Source organism: Hemiscyllium ocellatum, chromosome 32 (assembly GCF_020745735.1).
Source record: "Hemiscyllium ocellatum isolate sHemOce1 chromosome 32, sHemOce1.pat.X.cur, whole genome shotgun sequence".
NCBI classification, from domain to species: domain Eukaryota; kingdom Metazoa; phylum Chordata; class Chondrichthyes; order Orectolobiformes; family Hemiscylliidae; genus Hemiscyllium; species Hemiscyllium ocellatum.
The window spans coordinates 50,981,651-50,998,811 of NC_083432.1; the positions used below are offsets into that span (position 1 = coordinate 50,981,651).

At 43.7% G+C, this 17,161-nt stretch overlaps 1 protein-coding gene across 1 annotated transcript; it reads right to left on the minus strand.

The window, feature by feature from the left end:
• Window positions 1–1,187: 1,187 nt before the first annotated feature.
• Window positions 1,188–5,692, minus strand: LOC132830960 (phenylethanolamine N-methyltransferase). Its single transcript, XM_060848923.1, has 3 exons — window positions 5,539–5,692; window positions 4,409–4,616; window positions 1,188–1,864 (listed from the first exon to the last, which is right to left on the minus strand). The coding sequence occupies exons 1-3, from the start codon at window positions 5,690–5,692 to the stop codon at window positions 1,438–1,440; spliced, it is 789 nt and encodes a 262-aa protein (XP_060704906.1). The 3' UTR covers window positions 1,188–1,437.
• Between the last annotated feature and the right edge of the window lie 11,469 nt (window positions 5,693–17,161).

Sequence of the window (17,161 nt, forward strand, 5' to 3'; positions counted from 1 at the left end):
ATCATTACCTTGCCAATGGGAACTTAAGATGAGCAGTAAATGTTGGTCTTACTTTACATTCCCTGGTGTTTAACATTCTTGCTGTTACCCAGTGCTTCATACAGTACACTTCTGTATTCCCTGGTGTTTATCATAGTCTTTCTCAGTGTTTCTTGGTATTTAATATAGTCCTGTGTTTTGCAGAGTCATTTCTTGCCCATTGTGAAGTTTCTTTTGAAGAGAGAGTCTTCAAAATTTATGATCTGACCTTTGATTTTGAAGCACAAAATCTCTGAACGCAATAATAGTTTAATTTTATGTTTGGTGATTTATTTGAGATGCTTTGTCACAATATCTTTAAACAAAAATTGAAAAACCCGTAACACTGCAATTAGGTAAGTCAACTTTATAAACAGGCCGGGTATCAAATGTACATTTAGAGCAATATTGAATAATTACAGAAACTAGACTCTGGAAGAGTTGAGGGGGTTTTGGAAATATTTGAAGAAGAGATTATCCAGGAGCTAGATTGGAGAAGCTGTAATTTTCAGAACAGGAGACTCGGAGGAGATGTGATCAAGAGTGGGTAAAATAAGCAGGCGCTTTGCTCGAGTCAATAAAGAAAATCTACCTGCGGTACCCGACTGATAAGTGGAGGGGTCAGATTGAAGGTGATGACAAAGAAGCCAAAAGCACCTTGATGTTTTTACAAAATAGCTAGGATCTGGAATGCACTGATAGCAAGTGGGTGCAGATTCACTAACAAACTTGAAAAAGGGAATTGGCTAAATGCTTGAATGTATGGAAGAATACAGGAGCATGGGGAAAGAGCAGGAGTGAGGCTTAACAAGTAACTAAATTGTTCTTCAAAAGAACAAGGAACTGTGCGCTGCACGATTCCATTTCCTATGCTTGTATATGTATGTCTAGAACATGAATATCATCATTCACATGCCAAAAACACACTATCTGGTAAACAAGCATTTATCTAATCATTAAGCATGTCACGCATGGTTACAGCATGCATCTAATATTTTGGGACACAGCTTGTGTGCCTATGCTGATTATTGTGCAGTGTTAGCTGATCTGTTGTGTTGCAAATGTTTGGTTCATGCTATAGTAGCTTCAGCTTCATCTGAACAATTCATATCAAACACTACCAGAGTTGGACAAATGATTTATCCATTTCTATTAATCTTTTCCTGCTGTTGATGAAAAACGGTTAACAAATTGAGCCTAAAAGCATCTTTGAGTCAGTCCAGAGATGTGTTCAGACAGCCTGTTATATGCGTGTGCACACACAGATATCACACTAACTTAGGGAGTGTGTCTAGTCTCTCTGACCGTCTACCCTAGTGTCGTGTAACTATTTTCTCTCACTCACTCAGAAGCTGCTTTTATATCAGTTCCATTTGAATGTTTGTGAAATCTCTGGCAGTGAAGTTACAAATACACAGCTCAGATTTTTTGTGCTTGAAGGTAGAAAACCGCGCACACATCATCAACCCCAATGTTCAGATCAGGTGGCATGTTGTATGTTTTGAAGGTACAGATTCTGTAGCCAGACCTGCTAACTGTCTCCTTCACATAATCTTCATCAAGAGGAATGACGCTGAGCTTCACTTCCCCAGCCAGGTAGTAGGATTCATTGAGTGCCCCAATCATCAGGAGGAAGCCACCTGGTTTCAGCAGTGAGCTGATATTAGTTAAAGCCTCCTCCAGTGATTTCTTATCTGGGCACACAGACTCCAGGCAGAAGGTGGTACTGATGGCATCAACAGGATTCAGCACCTTTGGGTGCAGAGGATTTGCCTGCATGATGTCACAATGACAGACCTCTTGAATTGTTTCCCGTAGTTTCCTCTCTGTATCTTCCCAGTGATCCCTGCACAGAAAATCATTATTGTCAGAGTACGTCATCACCTTCTGATTCCTCCTAACCCAACACTGACCCATCTATTCCTAATCACCTGCTCTACCTGCATACTAATTTAAGATTCATGTACCAGGGCACATTGCTCTATGCCACTAAGTTCTGCATTAAATTTCTGTTTAACTATGATGTTGCTTTTGTATTAGAGTCATAGAGGTGTACAGCACGGAAACAGACCCTTCAGTCCAACCCATCCATGCCAACCAGATATCCCAACCCAATCTAGTTCCCACCTGCCAGCACGTGGCCCATATCCCTCCAAACCCTTCCTATTCATATACCTATCCAAATGTCTTTTAAATGCTGCAATTGTACCAGCCTCCACCACTTCCTCTGGCAGCTCATTCCATATACATACCACCCTATATGTGAAAAAGTTGCCACTTGGGTCTCTTTTATATCTTTCCCCTCTCACCCTAAACCTATGCCCTTTAGTTCTGGACCCCCCCATCCCAGGGAAAAGTGAGGGGGAGGTCTATCCATACCACTCATAATTTTGTAAACCTCTATAAGGTCACCCAGCAGCCTCTGATGCTCCAGGGAAAAAGTCCCCAGTCTGTGCAGCCTTTCATTTTTATCGTTGTTCTACTCCAACTGCTGATGTTTATTTCTCACTTGTCTAAGTTGTTTTGCAGATTCTCCACTTCCTTCAGACAAATTATTTTCCTATCTATTTTTGAGTCTTCAGTAAACTTAACCACCATACACTGAGTCCTCTCATTTAAATCTTTGATATAGATTGTATGTAGTTGAGGACCCAGCACTGATTCCTCTGATACTTCACTCAATCCACAAAAGACCATTTATCTCGATTCTCTGCGTCCTGTGAGCTAACCATTTTTTACAAATCTGTGCTAATATATTGTTTCCTATTCCTCTATTTCATCATTGTACTAACCTTTGATGTGGTATTTTAACAAATGCCTTTTATAAATCCAAGTACACAGCACAGTGGCTCAGTGGTTAGCACTGCTGCCTCTCAGTGCCCAGGACCCAGGTTTGATTCCAGCCTCAGGCGACTGCCTATGTGGAATTTGCACGTTCTCCCCATGTCTGCATGGGTTTCCGCTGGGTACTCTAGTTTCCTTCCACAGTCCAAAGATGTGCAATTGGATACGCGAAGTTACCCTGATAGGCTCAGCATATTAACTACGGGAAATGTAGGCTAAAGGGAAAGGGATAGGGCTCAGGGATGGGTCTGGGTGGGATGCTCTTCATAGAGTTGCTGTGAACTTGTTGGGCTAGATGGCCTGTTTCCACACGGCAGAGACTCCGTATAAACTCTATATATGTATTATTTCTCTATCAATTGCTATGAATGTTGCTTTGAGCAGCTGTAAGTTTAGTGAAACAATTCTCTCTTATGAAGCCATGTTGGCGCTGCCTGACCAAGTTGTGTTTTTTAATTGCGGTGCTAGAACATCCTCAATAATGGATTCTACAACTTTTCCCATGTCAGAAGTTCGGCTAACTGATTTACAGTTTCTTGTTCTTTGCCTCCCTTCTTTCTTAAATTACATTTGTTATTTTCCAAACTACTATTCCGGAATTTTTAAGGAATTTTGCAAGATTATAATCAATCCATGTATTATCTGTGTCACTATTTCTTTCATGATCCTGGGATGAAGTCCATCGTTAGGGTTAGGGTTAGGGTGGCTCGGTGGCCCAGTTGTTAGCACTGCTGCCTCATAGCGCCAGAGTCCTGGGTCTGATTCCAGCTTTGGGCGACTGTCTGCATGGAGTTTGCACATTCTCTCCGTGTCTGCGTGCAGATCAGGTGAATTGGCGATGCTAAATTGCCCATAGTGTTAGGTGCATTAATCAGAGGGAAATGGGTTTGGGTAGATTACTCTTCGGAGGGTCAGTGTGGACTTGTTGGGCTAAAAGGCCTGTTTCCACACTCTAGGGAATCTAATCTAATCATCAAGTCCATCTGATCCTGGGAACTTGTCAGCCTTTAGGTTTGTTAGCTTCCCCAGTAGCTCTTTCATGATGACAGCAATTGATTTAGGTTCACCTTTCATAAAGTCAATGAAATCTATAGTACTGAAAAAGTGTAGGTCAGAAACAACTATCTAATTATTCTAATCCTATTTTTCAGCCCTTGGTCGTAGCCTTGTATTCATGTTAACACTGGGCTTTCAATTTTGTTTTGAAAGTCTTTTACTCTGAAGACAGGCGTTAAATACATGTTCAAAGCCTCATCTGTTTATTGGTTTTTCATTATCAGTTCTCCAGACTCACTCTCGAAGACCAAGCTAGCTTCAGTTACTCTCTTCCTATTCAAATGCTTGTAGAAACCTTTTTATATTACTAGCTAGCTTTCTATCACATTTTTGTTTGCCTTGATAGAATTGTTTAGCCATTATTTGCTAGTTCTTAAAATCTGTTCAATCCTCCATTAAAATATACAGATTCTTTCACTGACTGATCCTGTACGCATTGATGTCTCTGGGCAATGCCACAATGCCTCTCGGGTGTAACACACAGGTTTACCTCTTTCCGTCAAGGTCACATACATATTTAATGTAGGGACTCCAGTCAAAGGCTCCAGGGTCTCTTCTCAGCCATTTCCTGAGTTCCTCCCGATTCACCTCCAAGTAATCAGACATTACAATCTTGTTGAAGAAGTTACAGGCGCTGATAACTTGGTACAGAGTTGGGCCAGAGCCGATGTCCAGGAGCGTGTGGCCATGAATTTCTCCTGCAATGCAACAAACACTGCTCCAGTGTAAACAATCAGTGCACACGTTATACAGCTGTAGTCAGACAAGCAATTTAAAAACCAAGTGATTGTTGAAAAAATAGAAACAGAAATAAAAACTCAGCAGGTCTGGCAATATCTGTGGAGAGAGAAACAGGCTTACAGTTTTAAATCTAGTGACCTGTCTTAAGAATTGATAACAGCTTGGAAAAATTAGTAATTATGCTGATGGTGGGGATGGGGTGAGATGGAACCCAGAGCAAGAGAGAGAAGCAAAGGGAGAAGAGAAGCGAGTGAGCTGAGTGGGTGAAATTTAGTTGGTAATGCTGAAAGCAGCCCATCTCACGACAGGACCTAGGGAGTTGGGTTGGAGCGTAGTCAGGGAAGTAGCTGTTCAGGTTTAAAATTATTGAATCAATATTTAATCCTGAAGCTGTTGTGTTCCCAAACGGAACCTGAGATACTTTTCCTCCAGTTTTGTGCTGAGCCTCGCTGGGACACTGCAGCTGACCCAAGACAAATACCTGGCTAATACTGACACCAGCCCCAAACAGTCTACAAAACTGACCCCAAACAGTCCCTCGGCAACACAGATTCCACCACACCCCCTCCCCAGCCTCCAAAGTCACTGTACAATACTGACATCCCCCACCCCACAGTCCTTCTGCAACACTGACCCCCCACCCAATCCCTGAATAATGTTGACCCTCACTAGTTCCTCTACAAGACTGACCCCCAACAGTCCCTGTGAAGCACTGGACCTCACCCAGTCACTATGCAATACTCACACACCCCACCCCCATTCCATCATTCAGTCACTCTGTAATACAATGCCCCATTCCCCCATTCATTCTCCAATACTGAACCTTCTACCAACTCAAACCGGTCACTCTGCTGTACTAACCCACTCATCCCCACTGACCTGTTGAGAATGAGGATGCAAAGCAGCGGAGTTTCCAGGGAACAACACAGTCCTCATTCTCAAAGTTGGCTCGAGGAGGCATATAGTTGTTCTGAAGATATGCCTGAGGATTGAAGAGCTGGTATCTATCAGCAACCTCAGCAGATCTCAACATATTCAACCCTGATGTACAACAGGTCACTGCTGGTTTGTGCTATCACAGCTCAGAGCCACAGGAGAGTGACCGACACAGCTCAGAGTCACAAGAGAGTGACCGACACAGCTCAGAGCCACAGGAGAGTGACCGACACAGCTCAGAGTCACAGGAGAGTGACTGACACAGCTCAGAGCCACTGGAGAGTGACTGACACAGCTCCGAGTCACAGAAGAGTGGCCAGTTGACAGAGATGAGGTTCAGGGTATTTATACTATGAGCTCAGACTGCAGCGTTGAGAAAGGTTTCTCAGTGATTTCATTAAGTGGCTAAGGACTTTGGTAAACAGAGTTATCAGTGATGAAAATCTTTACAAACCTTCAGGCTGGGCACAGATAGATGTAATTTGGTTTTCAAAGCAGCACAGTTATAGCAGTGACAGATCAGTGACTACCTGACAGCTCAGGGAGCTACAGCAGGTAAGATTACTATTATAAAGAATCAAACAGTGAATCAGAAACCACTGCTGGACCATCGGAATAAAAATCAGAGAGACCCCAAACTGTTCAAGGTCAACAATTGACCAATTGGTGTCAGGCTCTCTGCCGCTGATCCCACACCATTACTGCCTTTTCTGACAGTTCGGAAAACTTTTTTTTCAGTTTTGCTTAGTCCAGATGTAGTTCCCACTCTTACACTGGCTACAGTGTAATTCCTAACATTCAAAACGTCCATATTTAAAACAGGATGCTGTTTATCTCAGTTTGAAGTGGCCAGTGTTATCTGTTTGCATTTATACTGATTTCAGAATTGCAGTTTCAAGTCTTGGTTTTACTTCTTGAGTCATCTTCAATATGTAAAATATTTTGGGATATTCAGACCTTTGACATGCGGATAGGTAAATGTAATGAACTCTTAACTTTATGTTTATGGGTAAAATTGAACTGTGTTTTAAAGCAAGTTGGAGCAACCACAGAAATGTTTTCTGAGAGGGCAAGAGATCCACTTAGCATTTTTACCAGGTCAGAAAAGCTTCAGAACTGACAATAAGAAATCCTAACCATTGCCACAACATGTTGCCCTCATAATTAATTTCAATATGAATGAACTGTGCAGAGCAGTACATTGAAATATAATTTATTCTTTCATAACTTGAGGATAGTATTGGCTAAGCCCTTAAAACGTTTATGAATATGGTGAAGAGCCATGTGCTGTAGGGAGAGCTACTGAGAGGGAGTGAATAAACGGCAATGTATTTCCAAGGTCAGAAGTCGAACAACACTAGGTTATAGTCCAACAGGTTTATTTGAAATCACAAGCTTTGGGAGCAGTGCTCATTCATCACGTGATGAAGAAGCAGCACTTGAAAAGCTTGTGTTTTTAAATAAACCTGTTGGACTATAACCTGGTGTCATGTGATATCTGACTTTGCCCACCCAGTCAAACTTGACATACTCAAAAGCTCATTAGGGACAGATGTTTGCAGGTAATGGAACAGCTGGAAAATGGGAAGCCTTCAATAATGAGATAACAAGCGTCCATAGAACATAGAAAAATACAACACAAAACAGGCCCTTTGGCCCATGATGTTGTGCCAAGTATTAATCCTTATGTAAAATAAAATAGTCTAACCTAAGCACCCCTCAACTCACTGCTATCCATGTGCATGTCCAGCAGTCACTTAAATGTCCCCAATGACTCTGCTTCCACCACCACCGCTGGCAACACATTCCATGCATTCACAACTCTCTGCGTAAAGAACCTTCCTCTGACATCCCCTCTACACCTTTCTCCTAATATCTTAAAACTATGACCCCGCGTACCAGGTGACCTGGGGAAAACTAGGAGAAAGTGAGGACCGCAGATGCTGAAGACCAGAATTTTTAAGATGGACTGTTCCACATATCCTACGAAGAGGCAGGCATAGCTGGGGCCCATGCGGGTGCCTATGGCTAGTCCTTTAGTTTGGAGGAAGTGGGAGGATTGGAAGGAGAAGTTGTTAAGAGTGAGGACCAGTTCAGTCAGTCGAAGGAGGGTGTCAGTGGAAGGGTACTGGTTGGGTCGGCGGGAGAGGAAGAAGAGGAGGGCTTGGAGGCCTTCATGATGGTGGATTGAAGTGTATAGGGACTGGATGTCCACCGTGAAGATAAGGTGTTGGGGGCCAGGAAAGCAAAAATCATGGAGGAGGTGGAGGGCGTGGGTGGTGTCCCGAACGTAGGTGGGGAGATCTTGGACTAAGGGGGACAGGACAATTTGAGGTAATTTTAAGATGGACTGTTCCACATAACCGACGAAGAGGCAGGCATAGCATTTTTAAGATAGACTGTTCCACATATCCAATTTTTAAGAAGGACTGTTCCACATATCCGAGTTATCCTGGGGAAAACTCTCTGGCTGTTGATTTTATCCATGCCTCTCATTACCTTGTACACCTTAATCAGGTCACCTCTTTTCCTCCTTCTCTCCAGAGAGAAAAATCTGAGCTTAGTCAACCTTTCTTCATAAGGGAAGCCTTCCAGTCCAGGCAGCATCCTGGTAAACCTTCTTTGCACTCTCTCCAAAGCCTCTGTATCTTTCCTATAGTAGGGTGACCAGAACTGGACACAATATTCCAAGTGTGGTCTCACCAGGGACTTGTAGAGCTGTAGCAAAATCTCACAGCTCTTAAACTCGATCCCCCTGTTAATTAAAGCCAAAACACCATATACTTTCTTAACAACCCTATCCATTTGGGCAAGGGATCTATGTACTTGCACACCCAGATCCCTCTGTTCCTCCACACTGCCAAGAATCCTGTCTTTAATCCTATACTCAGCATTCGGGTTCAACCTTCCAAAATGCATCACTTCGCATTTATCCAGGTTGAACTCCATCTGCTATTTCCCAGCACAGCTCTGCATCCTGTCTTTGTCACACTGCAGCCTGCAGTAGCCCTTGACACTAACAATGGCGCCTCCAACCTTTGTGTCATCTGCAAATTTACTAACCCACCCCTCAATCTCCTCATCCAAGTCATTTATAAAAACTACAAAAAACAGAAGCCCAAGAGAGTCCTGTGGGACTTCACTCAACACTGACCTCCAGGCAGAATACTTTCCATCTACAACCACTCTCTGACTTCTGTCAGTCAAACACTTCTGAATACAGACAGCCAAATCTCCCTGTATCCCATGCCTCCTGACTTTATGAATGAGCCTACCGTGGGGTACCTTATCACATTCCTTGCTGAAGTCCATATACACCACATCCACTGCTCGACCTTCATCGACCTGTCTTTTCACCTCCTCAAAGAACTCAATAAGATTTGTGAGGCATGACCTGCCCCTCACAAAGCTATGCTGACTGCTTTGAATCATGCTATGCTTTTTCAAATAGTCATAAATCCTATCTCTCAGAATTCTTTCCAAAACTTTGCTGACCACATACGTAAGACTGACTGGTCTGTAATTGCCAGGGATTTCCCTAATACTCTTCTTGAAAAGAAGAACAAAATTCACCTCCTTCCAATCCTCTGGTACGACTCCCATGGAGAGTGAGGAAGCAAAGATCTTCACCAGTGACTTAGCAACCTCCTTTCTCACTTCCCAGAGCAGCCTGGGCTAAATCTGATCTGGCCCTGGGGACTTATCAATCTTAATGTTTATCAAACTTTCCAGCACAAACTTCATCAATCTTGATCTGTTCAAGCCTATTTCCCAGCTCCTCAACATTCTCATTCACAACAAGGTCTCTTTCCTTAGTGAAAACCCTGAAGCAAAAACTCATTCAGGGCTTCCCCTATCTGCTCAGACTTCATGCATAAGTTCCCTATGCTATCTCTGATCGGCCACACAAGGTCCCTGATTATTCCCTTATTCCTCACATATGAGTAAAGTGCCATTAAGTTCTCCCTAATCCTTCCTGCCAAGCCTTTATTGTGCCCCCTCCTGGCTCTCTTCAGTCCATTTCTGAGCTCCTTTCTAGCAAGCCTGTAATCCTCTAAAGCTGTGCTAGATCCTTGCTTTCTCCATCTTATGTAAGCTGCCTTCTTCCTTTTGACAAGAAACTCCTCTGTTCTCCTCATTCAAGGCTCCTTAATCTTACCCCTTCTTACCTGTCTCAGAGGAACAAATTTGTGCATAACTCACAACAACTGCTCCTTAAACAGTCTCTATACGTCTGTCGTGCCCTTTCTGTGGAACAATTGCTCACCGTCTGTACTTCCCCACTCCTATCTGATAGCGTGTTTGTGGAGCCACAGGAGATATGGGGGAAATACTAAACAAGTACTTTGCAGCAGTGTTTACTATGGAGCAGGACATGAAAGGTATAGAATGTGGAGAAATAGATGGTGACATCTTGAAAAATATCCATATTACAGAGGAGGAAGTGCTGGATGTCTTGAAACACATAAAGGTGGATAAATCCCCAGGAGCTGATCAGATGTACCCGAGAACTCTGTGGGAAGCTAAGGAAGTGATTGCTGGGCCCCTTGATGAGATATTTGTATCATTGATAGTCACAGGTAAGGTGCCAGAAGACTGCAGGTTGGCTAAGATGATATCATTATTTAAGAACGGTGGTAAGGACAAGCCAGGGAACTATAGGTGGGTGAACCTGACGTCAGTGGTGGGCAAGTTGTTGGAGGGAACCCTGAGGGACAGGATTTGCATATATTTGGAAAGGCAAGGACTGATTAGGGATACTGGATTAGTGGTGCTGGAAGAGCACAGCAGTTCAGGCAGCATCCAAAGTGCAGCGAAATCGACGTTTCAGGCAAAAGCCCTTCATCAGGAATAAAGGCAGTGAGCCTGAAACGGGGAGAGATAAGCTAGAGGGGTGTGGGGGTGGGGAGAATGTAGCATAGAGTACAATGGGTGAGTGGGGGAGGGGATGAAGGTGATAGGTCAGGGAGGAGAGAGTGGAGTGGATAGGTGGAAAAGGAGCTAGGCAGGTCGGACAAGTCCAGACAAGTCATGGAGACAGTGCTGAGCTGGAAGGTTGGAACTAGGATGAGGTGGGGGAAGGGGAAATGAGGAATCTGTTGAAGTCCACATTGATGCCCTGGGGTTGAAGTGTTCCGAGGCGGAAGATGAGGCATTCTTCCTCCAGGCGTCTGGTGGTGAGGGAGTGGCGGTGATGGAGGCCCAGGACCTCCATGTCCTCGGCAGAGGGGGAGGGGGAGTTGAAATGTTGGGCCACGGGGCGGTGTGGTTGATTGGTGCGGGTGTCCCGGAGATGTTCCCTAAAGCGCTCTGCTAGGAGGCACCCAGTCTCCCTAATGTAGGGGAGACTGCATCGGGAGCAACGGATACAATAAATGATATTAGTGGATGTGCAGGTAAAACTCTGATGGATGTCGAAGGCTCCTTTAAGGCCTTGGATGGAGGTGAGGGAGGAGGTGTGGGCATATGTTTTACATTCCTGCAGTGGCAGGGGAAGGTGCCAGGATGGGAGGGTGGATTGTAGGGGGGTCATGGACCTGACCAGGTAGTCACGGAGGGAACGGTCTTTGCGGAAGGCGGAAAGGGGTGGGGAGGGAAATATATCCCTGGTGGTGGGGTCTTTGTGGAGGTGGCGGAAATGTCGGCGGATGATTTGGTTTATGCGAAGGTTTGTAGGGTGGAAGGTGAGCACCAGGGGCGTTCTGTCCTTATTACGGTTGGAGGGGTGTGGTCTGAGGGCGGAGGTGCGGGATGTGGACGAGATGCGTTGGAGGGCATCTTTAACCACATGGGAAAGATTAGGGATCGTCAACATTGGTTTATGCATGGGAAATCATGTCTCACTAACTTGATTGAGTTTTTTGAAGAAGTAACAAAGAAGATTGATAAGGTCAGAGCAGTGGACGTGATCTATATGGACTTCAGTGACACGTTCGACAAGGTTCCCCATGGGAGACTGATTAGCAAGGCTAGATCTCATGGAATACAGGGAGAATTAGCCATTTCAATATAGAACTGGCTCGAAAGTAGAAGACAGAGGGTGGTGGTGGAGGACTGTTTTTCAGACTGGAGGCCTGTGACCAGTGGAGTGCCACAAGGATCGGTGCTGGGTCCACTGTTTTTCCTCATTTATATAAATTATTTGGGTGTGATCATAGGCGGTATAGTTAGTAAGTTTGCAGATGACACCAAAATTGGAGGAGTAATGGACAGCAAAGAAGAATACCTCAGATTACAATGGGATGTTGATCAGATGGGCCGATGGGTTGAGGAGTGACAGATGGAGTTTAATTTAGATAAATGCGAGGTGCTGCACTTTGGAAAAGTAAATCAGATTGGGATTTGTACACTTAATGGTAAGGTCCTAGGGAGCATTGCTGAACAAAGAGACCTTGGAGTGCAGGTTCATAGCTCCTTGAAAGTGGAGTCACAGGTAGATAGGATAGTGAAGAAAGCATTTGTTATGCTTTCCTTTATTGGTCAGAGTATTGAGTACAGGAGTTGGGAGGTCATGTTGTGGCTGTATAGATCATGTTGGGTTAGGCCCCACTTTTGCAATACTGCATGCAGTTCTGGTCTCCTTCCTATCGGAAGGATTTTGTGAAAATTGAAAGGGTTCAGAAAAGATTTACAAGGATGCTGCCAGGGTTGGAAGGTTTGAGCTATAGGAAGAGGCTAAATAGGCTGGAGCTGTTTTCCCTGGAGTGTCAGAGACTGAGGGGTACAAAGGTTTGTAAAATCATGAGGGGTATGGATAGGATAAATAGACAAAGTCTTTTCCCTGGGGTGGGGGGGGTGCAAAACTAGAGGGCAAAGGTTCAGGGTGAGAGGGGCAAAAGGGACATATGGGGCAACTTTTTCATGCAGAAGGAGTTGCGTGTATGGAATTAACTGCCAGAATAAGCGGTGGTAGCTGATACAATTACAGCATTTAAAAGGCATCTGGATTGGTATATGAATAGGAAAAGTTTGGAGGGATATGGACCAAGTGCTGGCAAATGGACTAGATTAAGTTAGGATATCTGGTCGGCGTGGATGAGTGGGACAAAAGGGTGCTGTAAATTTCTATGACCTCCACATAATGTATTTCCAGGTCAGGATAGTAAGAGCTTTGGACGGGAGCTTGCAGAGGGTGGTGTTCCCAGGTTTCTGTCGCCCTTGTCCTTCTGGACAGAGGTTCCAGGTTGGGTAGATACTTATGAAGGCGCCTTCATGAGTTGCTGCAGTGCATCTTGTGAGTAATAAACACTGCTGCTACTATGCAGGGAGTGAATAGTGAAAATTGTGATTGGGCTGCTTTGTCCTGGATGGTACTTCTTCAATATTGTTGGAGCTGCATCCATTCAGGCAGGCGGGGAGTATTCCATGACACTCCTGACTTGTGCCTTGTAAATGGTGGTCAGGGAGTGAATTGCTCATCACAGAATTTGAAGTCTAATTTATTATAATTATTTTTAAAGTGTGCAGTGATCAAAGCTGAAAGCATGAAAATGAACCTGTTGTATGGACAGAACAAAGTCCCTGCAAAACCTCACTTTAAACTATCACATATTTTCAGGATTAATGATTATTCACTCATTTTTAATCCTTTCATGGTAAGGCCAGTATCTATTGCTCATCCCTAATTGCCCCTTGAGAAGATGGGGATGGCTGCTGCCCTGTACCACTGTAATCTGTAATGATAAGACTGTGACAGGAAGAACAAGCCCCATGTTAGTGTAAATGTATTGATTCAATCACCAAAATAACCCATTGATTCCTTTTTCTGCTGAATAAAGAAATTTTCACCAGGTTTATTCAATAAAATCTAAATAATCTATTGAGCACAAAACAGAAGTCATTTTTAAAACCAAGTGATAAAAGTGGTCAACAACTAAACTAGATTCTGGAAGTAGAACTGTAATTGAACCCCTTTTAATCCCAACTCAAACAATCCCACAACAGAGTGGTTGAGAAACACTTTGCAATGACGATATTTTAAAAAGGCCAAAAGGAAAAGAATCTGATTGGCCAATGGTCTGAAAGTCAAAAGATCAAATCCGATGTATTTTCACAGAGTCATGGAGTCAGAGAGACGTACAGCATGGAAACAGACCCTTCGGTCCAACCCGTCCATGCTGACCAGATATCCCAACCCAATCTAGTCCCACCTGCCAGCACCCAGCCCGTATCCCACCAAATCCTCCCTATTCATATACCCATCCAAATGCCTTTTAAATGTTGCAATTGTACCAGCCTCCACCACTTCCTCTGGCAGCCCAGTCCATACACGTACCACCCTCTGTGTGAAAAAATTGCCTCTTAGGTCTCTTTTATATCTTTCCCCTCTCACCCTAAACTTATGCCGTCTAGTTCTGGACTCCCCCACCCCAGGGAAAAGTCTTTGTCTATTTATCCTATCCATGTCCATCATGATTTTCTAAAGCTCTGAAAGGTCACCCCTCAGCCTCCGACACTCCAGGGAAAACAGCGCCAGCCTATTCAAACTCTCCCTATAGCTCAAATCCTTCAACCCGAGTAACATCCTTGTAAATCCTTTCTGAATCCTTTCAAGTTTCACAACATCTTCCTGATAGGAAGGAGACCAGAATTGCACACAATATTCCAACAGTAGCCTAACCAATGTCCTGTACGGGTAAAAACAATGACTGCAGATGCTGGAAACTGCCTGAACTGCTGTGCTCTTCCAGCACCACTAATCCACAATGTCCTGGACAGCCAGTTTCTTGTTGATGAAATAAAATTGTAAACAGCCACATACTCTTGGAAGATTTTCCCAAACAAGCTTTGAGTTGTATGGAAATCAAATTTGTTCCAAGACTTTGGAAAGTGGTCAGTTTACAAATTAGTCAAAGTACTGTAGAGTGTAAACTTTAATCCGTTAAAAATTGTTTTGACCAAGAGAGGGAGAGCGAGACTGGCTGCTTTTACTGTATCTTTGGAGAACTGCTTTTTGACTCACAAGGTTTTTGAAACAGAAACCAAAGCCAGAAAAGCTTCCAAGGCAACCATCAGCACAGTTTTCCATCGTGTCTTCCAGTATCAAGATTTCTAGCAATTCAGGGCATAAACCTCATCTCTCATCTCCATACAAGCTTTGTATGGCTGTTTTTGCAAATTCACTTGCCTTTCTGTAATTAGCAGATGGATCACAGTCTACATTCCTTGGGTAAAAACCTGTTTAATCCAGAAAGTTACCAAACAGTTCAACACTTCCCAGTTTTCAACCTAGTCCATAAATATAGATATTTATGGATATTTGATCCCAATAGTACACCCAAAAACAGGTTGAATACAGTGTTTCTAAATGTTCTGATTATTCTTTTTTTCCCATGAACCATTGCCCCCATAAAACTTCAGATAGCTTATCTTGTCTGCAACTATGAGGTGGGAAGGAGGGGAGGAAGAATGGAGATTAAACATGTTCTTAATCATATTAATGCCACATTCCTCCAAGATCTCAAGAGTTCCTCCATTTCTAGCCTTTTGAGCATTCCTGATTCCAATTTGCTCAACAATTGTTGAGTGTGTCTTCAGCTGCCTAGATCCTAAACTCTGGAATTCCCTCGCTAATTATTTCAGCCTTTCCACCTCTTTCCACTTTGAGCATGCTCCTAACAACCTCTACACCTGTTCATGCCTTTAGTTGTGATTTCCTCTACATTGGGAAAATGAAGCATGGACTGGGTGACCACTTCGCACAACACCTATGTTCTTTCTGCAGAAAAGACCCAGACCTCAAGTTGCCTGCCACTTCAATATCCCACCCTGTTCTCTGGCCAATGTCTCTGTCTCAGGTTTGCTGCAGTGCTCCAGCAAAACACAGAGCAAACTAGAAGAAGACCACCTCATTTTCCACTTGAGGACCCTGCAGCCTTCTGGACTTAATATTGAGTTCAACAACTTTAGGGCTTGAGCTCTCCCATGTCCTTACACCAACCCTCACACATCAGACCTTGTTGTCACATGGACTATTATTGCACACAACCCATTGTGAGCCACTAACCATCTCCATTAAAAGCTATTCATCGTCCTTGCCAGATTGTTATCCACTCCATTGTCGGTCCAATTGTTCTTCTCTCTTTTTGGGCTCTGTCCAAACCTATCGTTAATTATTGCCCCCTCCCCTACCCTGCATATAGAGTCATAGAGATGTACAACACGGAAACAGATCCTTCAGTCCAACTCGTCCATGCCAACCAGATTCCCAACCTAACCTAGTCCCATTTGCCAGCACTTGGCCTATATACCTCAAACCATTCCCATTCATATTCCCATGCAGATGCCTTTCAAATGGTGTAATTGTACCAGCCTCCACCAGTTCCTCTGACAGCTCATTCCGTATATGCACCACCCTCTGAGTGAAAAAGTTGTCACTTAGGTCCCTTTTATATCTTGTAAATCTTTTCTGAACCCTTTAATGTTTCACAATTGTTTATTGTCTATTGTCTGTTGCCTACCCTATCTACCTACTACTCTACTTATGAACCTGCACTCCAAGGTCTCTGTTCAGCAACATTCCCTAGATCCTTACCATTAAGTGTATGAGTCCTGCTAAGATTTGCTTTCCCAAAATACGGCACTTCACATTCATCTAGATTAAACTCCATCTGTAATTCTTCAGCCCATTGGCCCATCTGATCAATATCCCAATGTAATCTGAGGTAACCCTCTTCGCTGTCCATTACACCTCCAGTTTTGGTGTCATCTGCAAACTTACTAACTGTCCCTCCTATCTTCATATCCAAATCATTTATATAAATGAAGAAAATTGGTGGACCCAGCACCGATCCTTGTGGCACTCCACTGGTCATAGGCCTCCAGTCTGAAAAACAACCCTCCACCACCACCCTCTGTCTTCTATCTTCAAGCCAGTTCTGTATCCAAATGGCTAGTTCTCCCTGTATTCCATGAGATCCAACCTTGCTAACCAGTCTCCCATGGGGAACCTTGTTGAATGCCTTACTGAAGTCCGTATAGATCATGTTCACCACTCTATCCTCATCAGTCCTTTTTGTTACTTCTTCAAAAAACTCAATCAAGTTTGTGAGACATGATTTCCCGTGCACAAAGTCATGTTGACTATCCCCAATCAGTCCTTGCCTTTCCAAATATGTGTAAATCCTGTCCTTCAAGATTCCCTCCAATAACATGCCCACCACCGATGTCAGGCGAATGCACCTATAGTTCCCTCACTTGTCCTTCCAATCTTTATTAAATAATGGTACCACATCAGCCAATCTCCAATTTTCTGCCACTTCACCTGTGACTATCAATGATACAAATATCTCAGTAAGGGACCCAGCAATCACTTCCCTAGCTTCCCACAAAGTTCTAGGGTACATCTGATCAGGTCCTGGGGATTTATCCATCTTTATGTGTTTCAAGACATCCAGCACTTCCTCCTCTGTAATCTGGGACATTTTTCAAGTTGTCGCCATCTATTTCCCCACATTCTATATCTTCTATGTCCTTCTCCACAGTAAACACTGGTGCAAAATACTCATTTAGTAACTCCCCCATCTCCTGCGGCTCCACACAAAGGCTGCCTTGCTGATTTTTGATG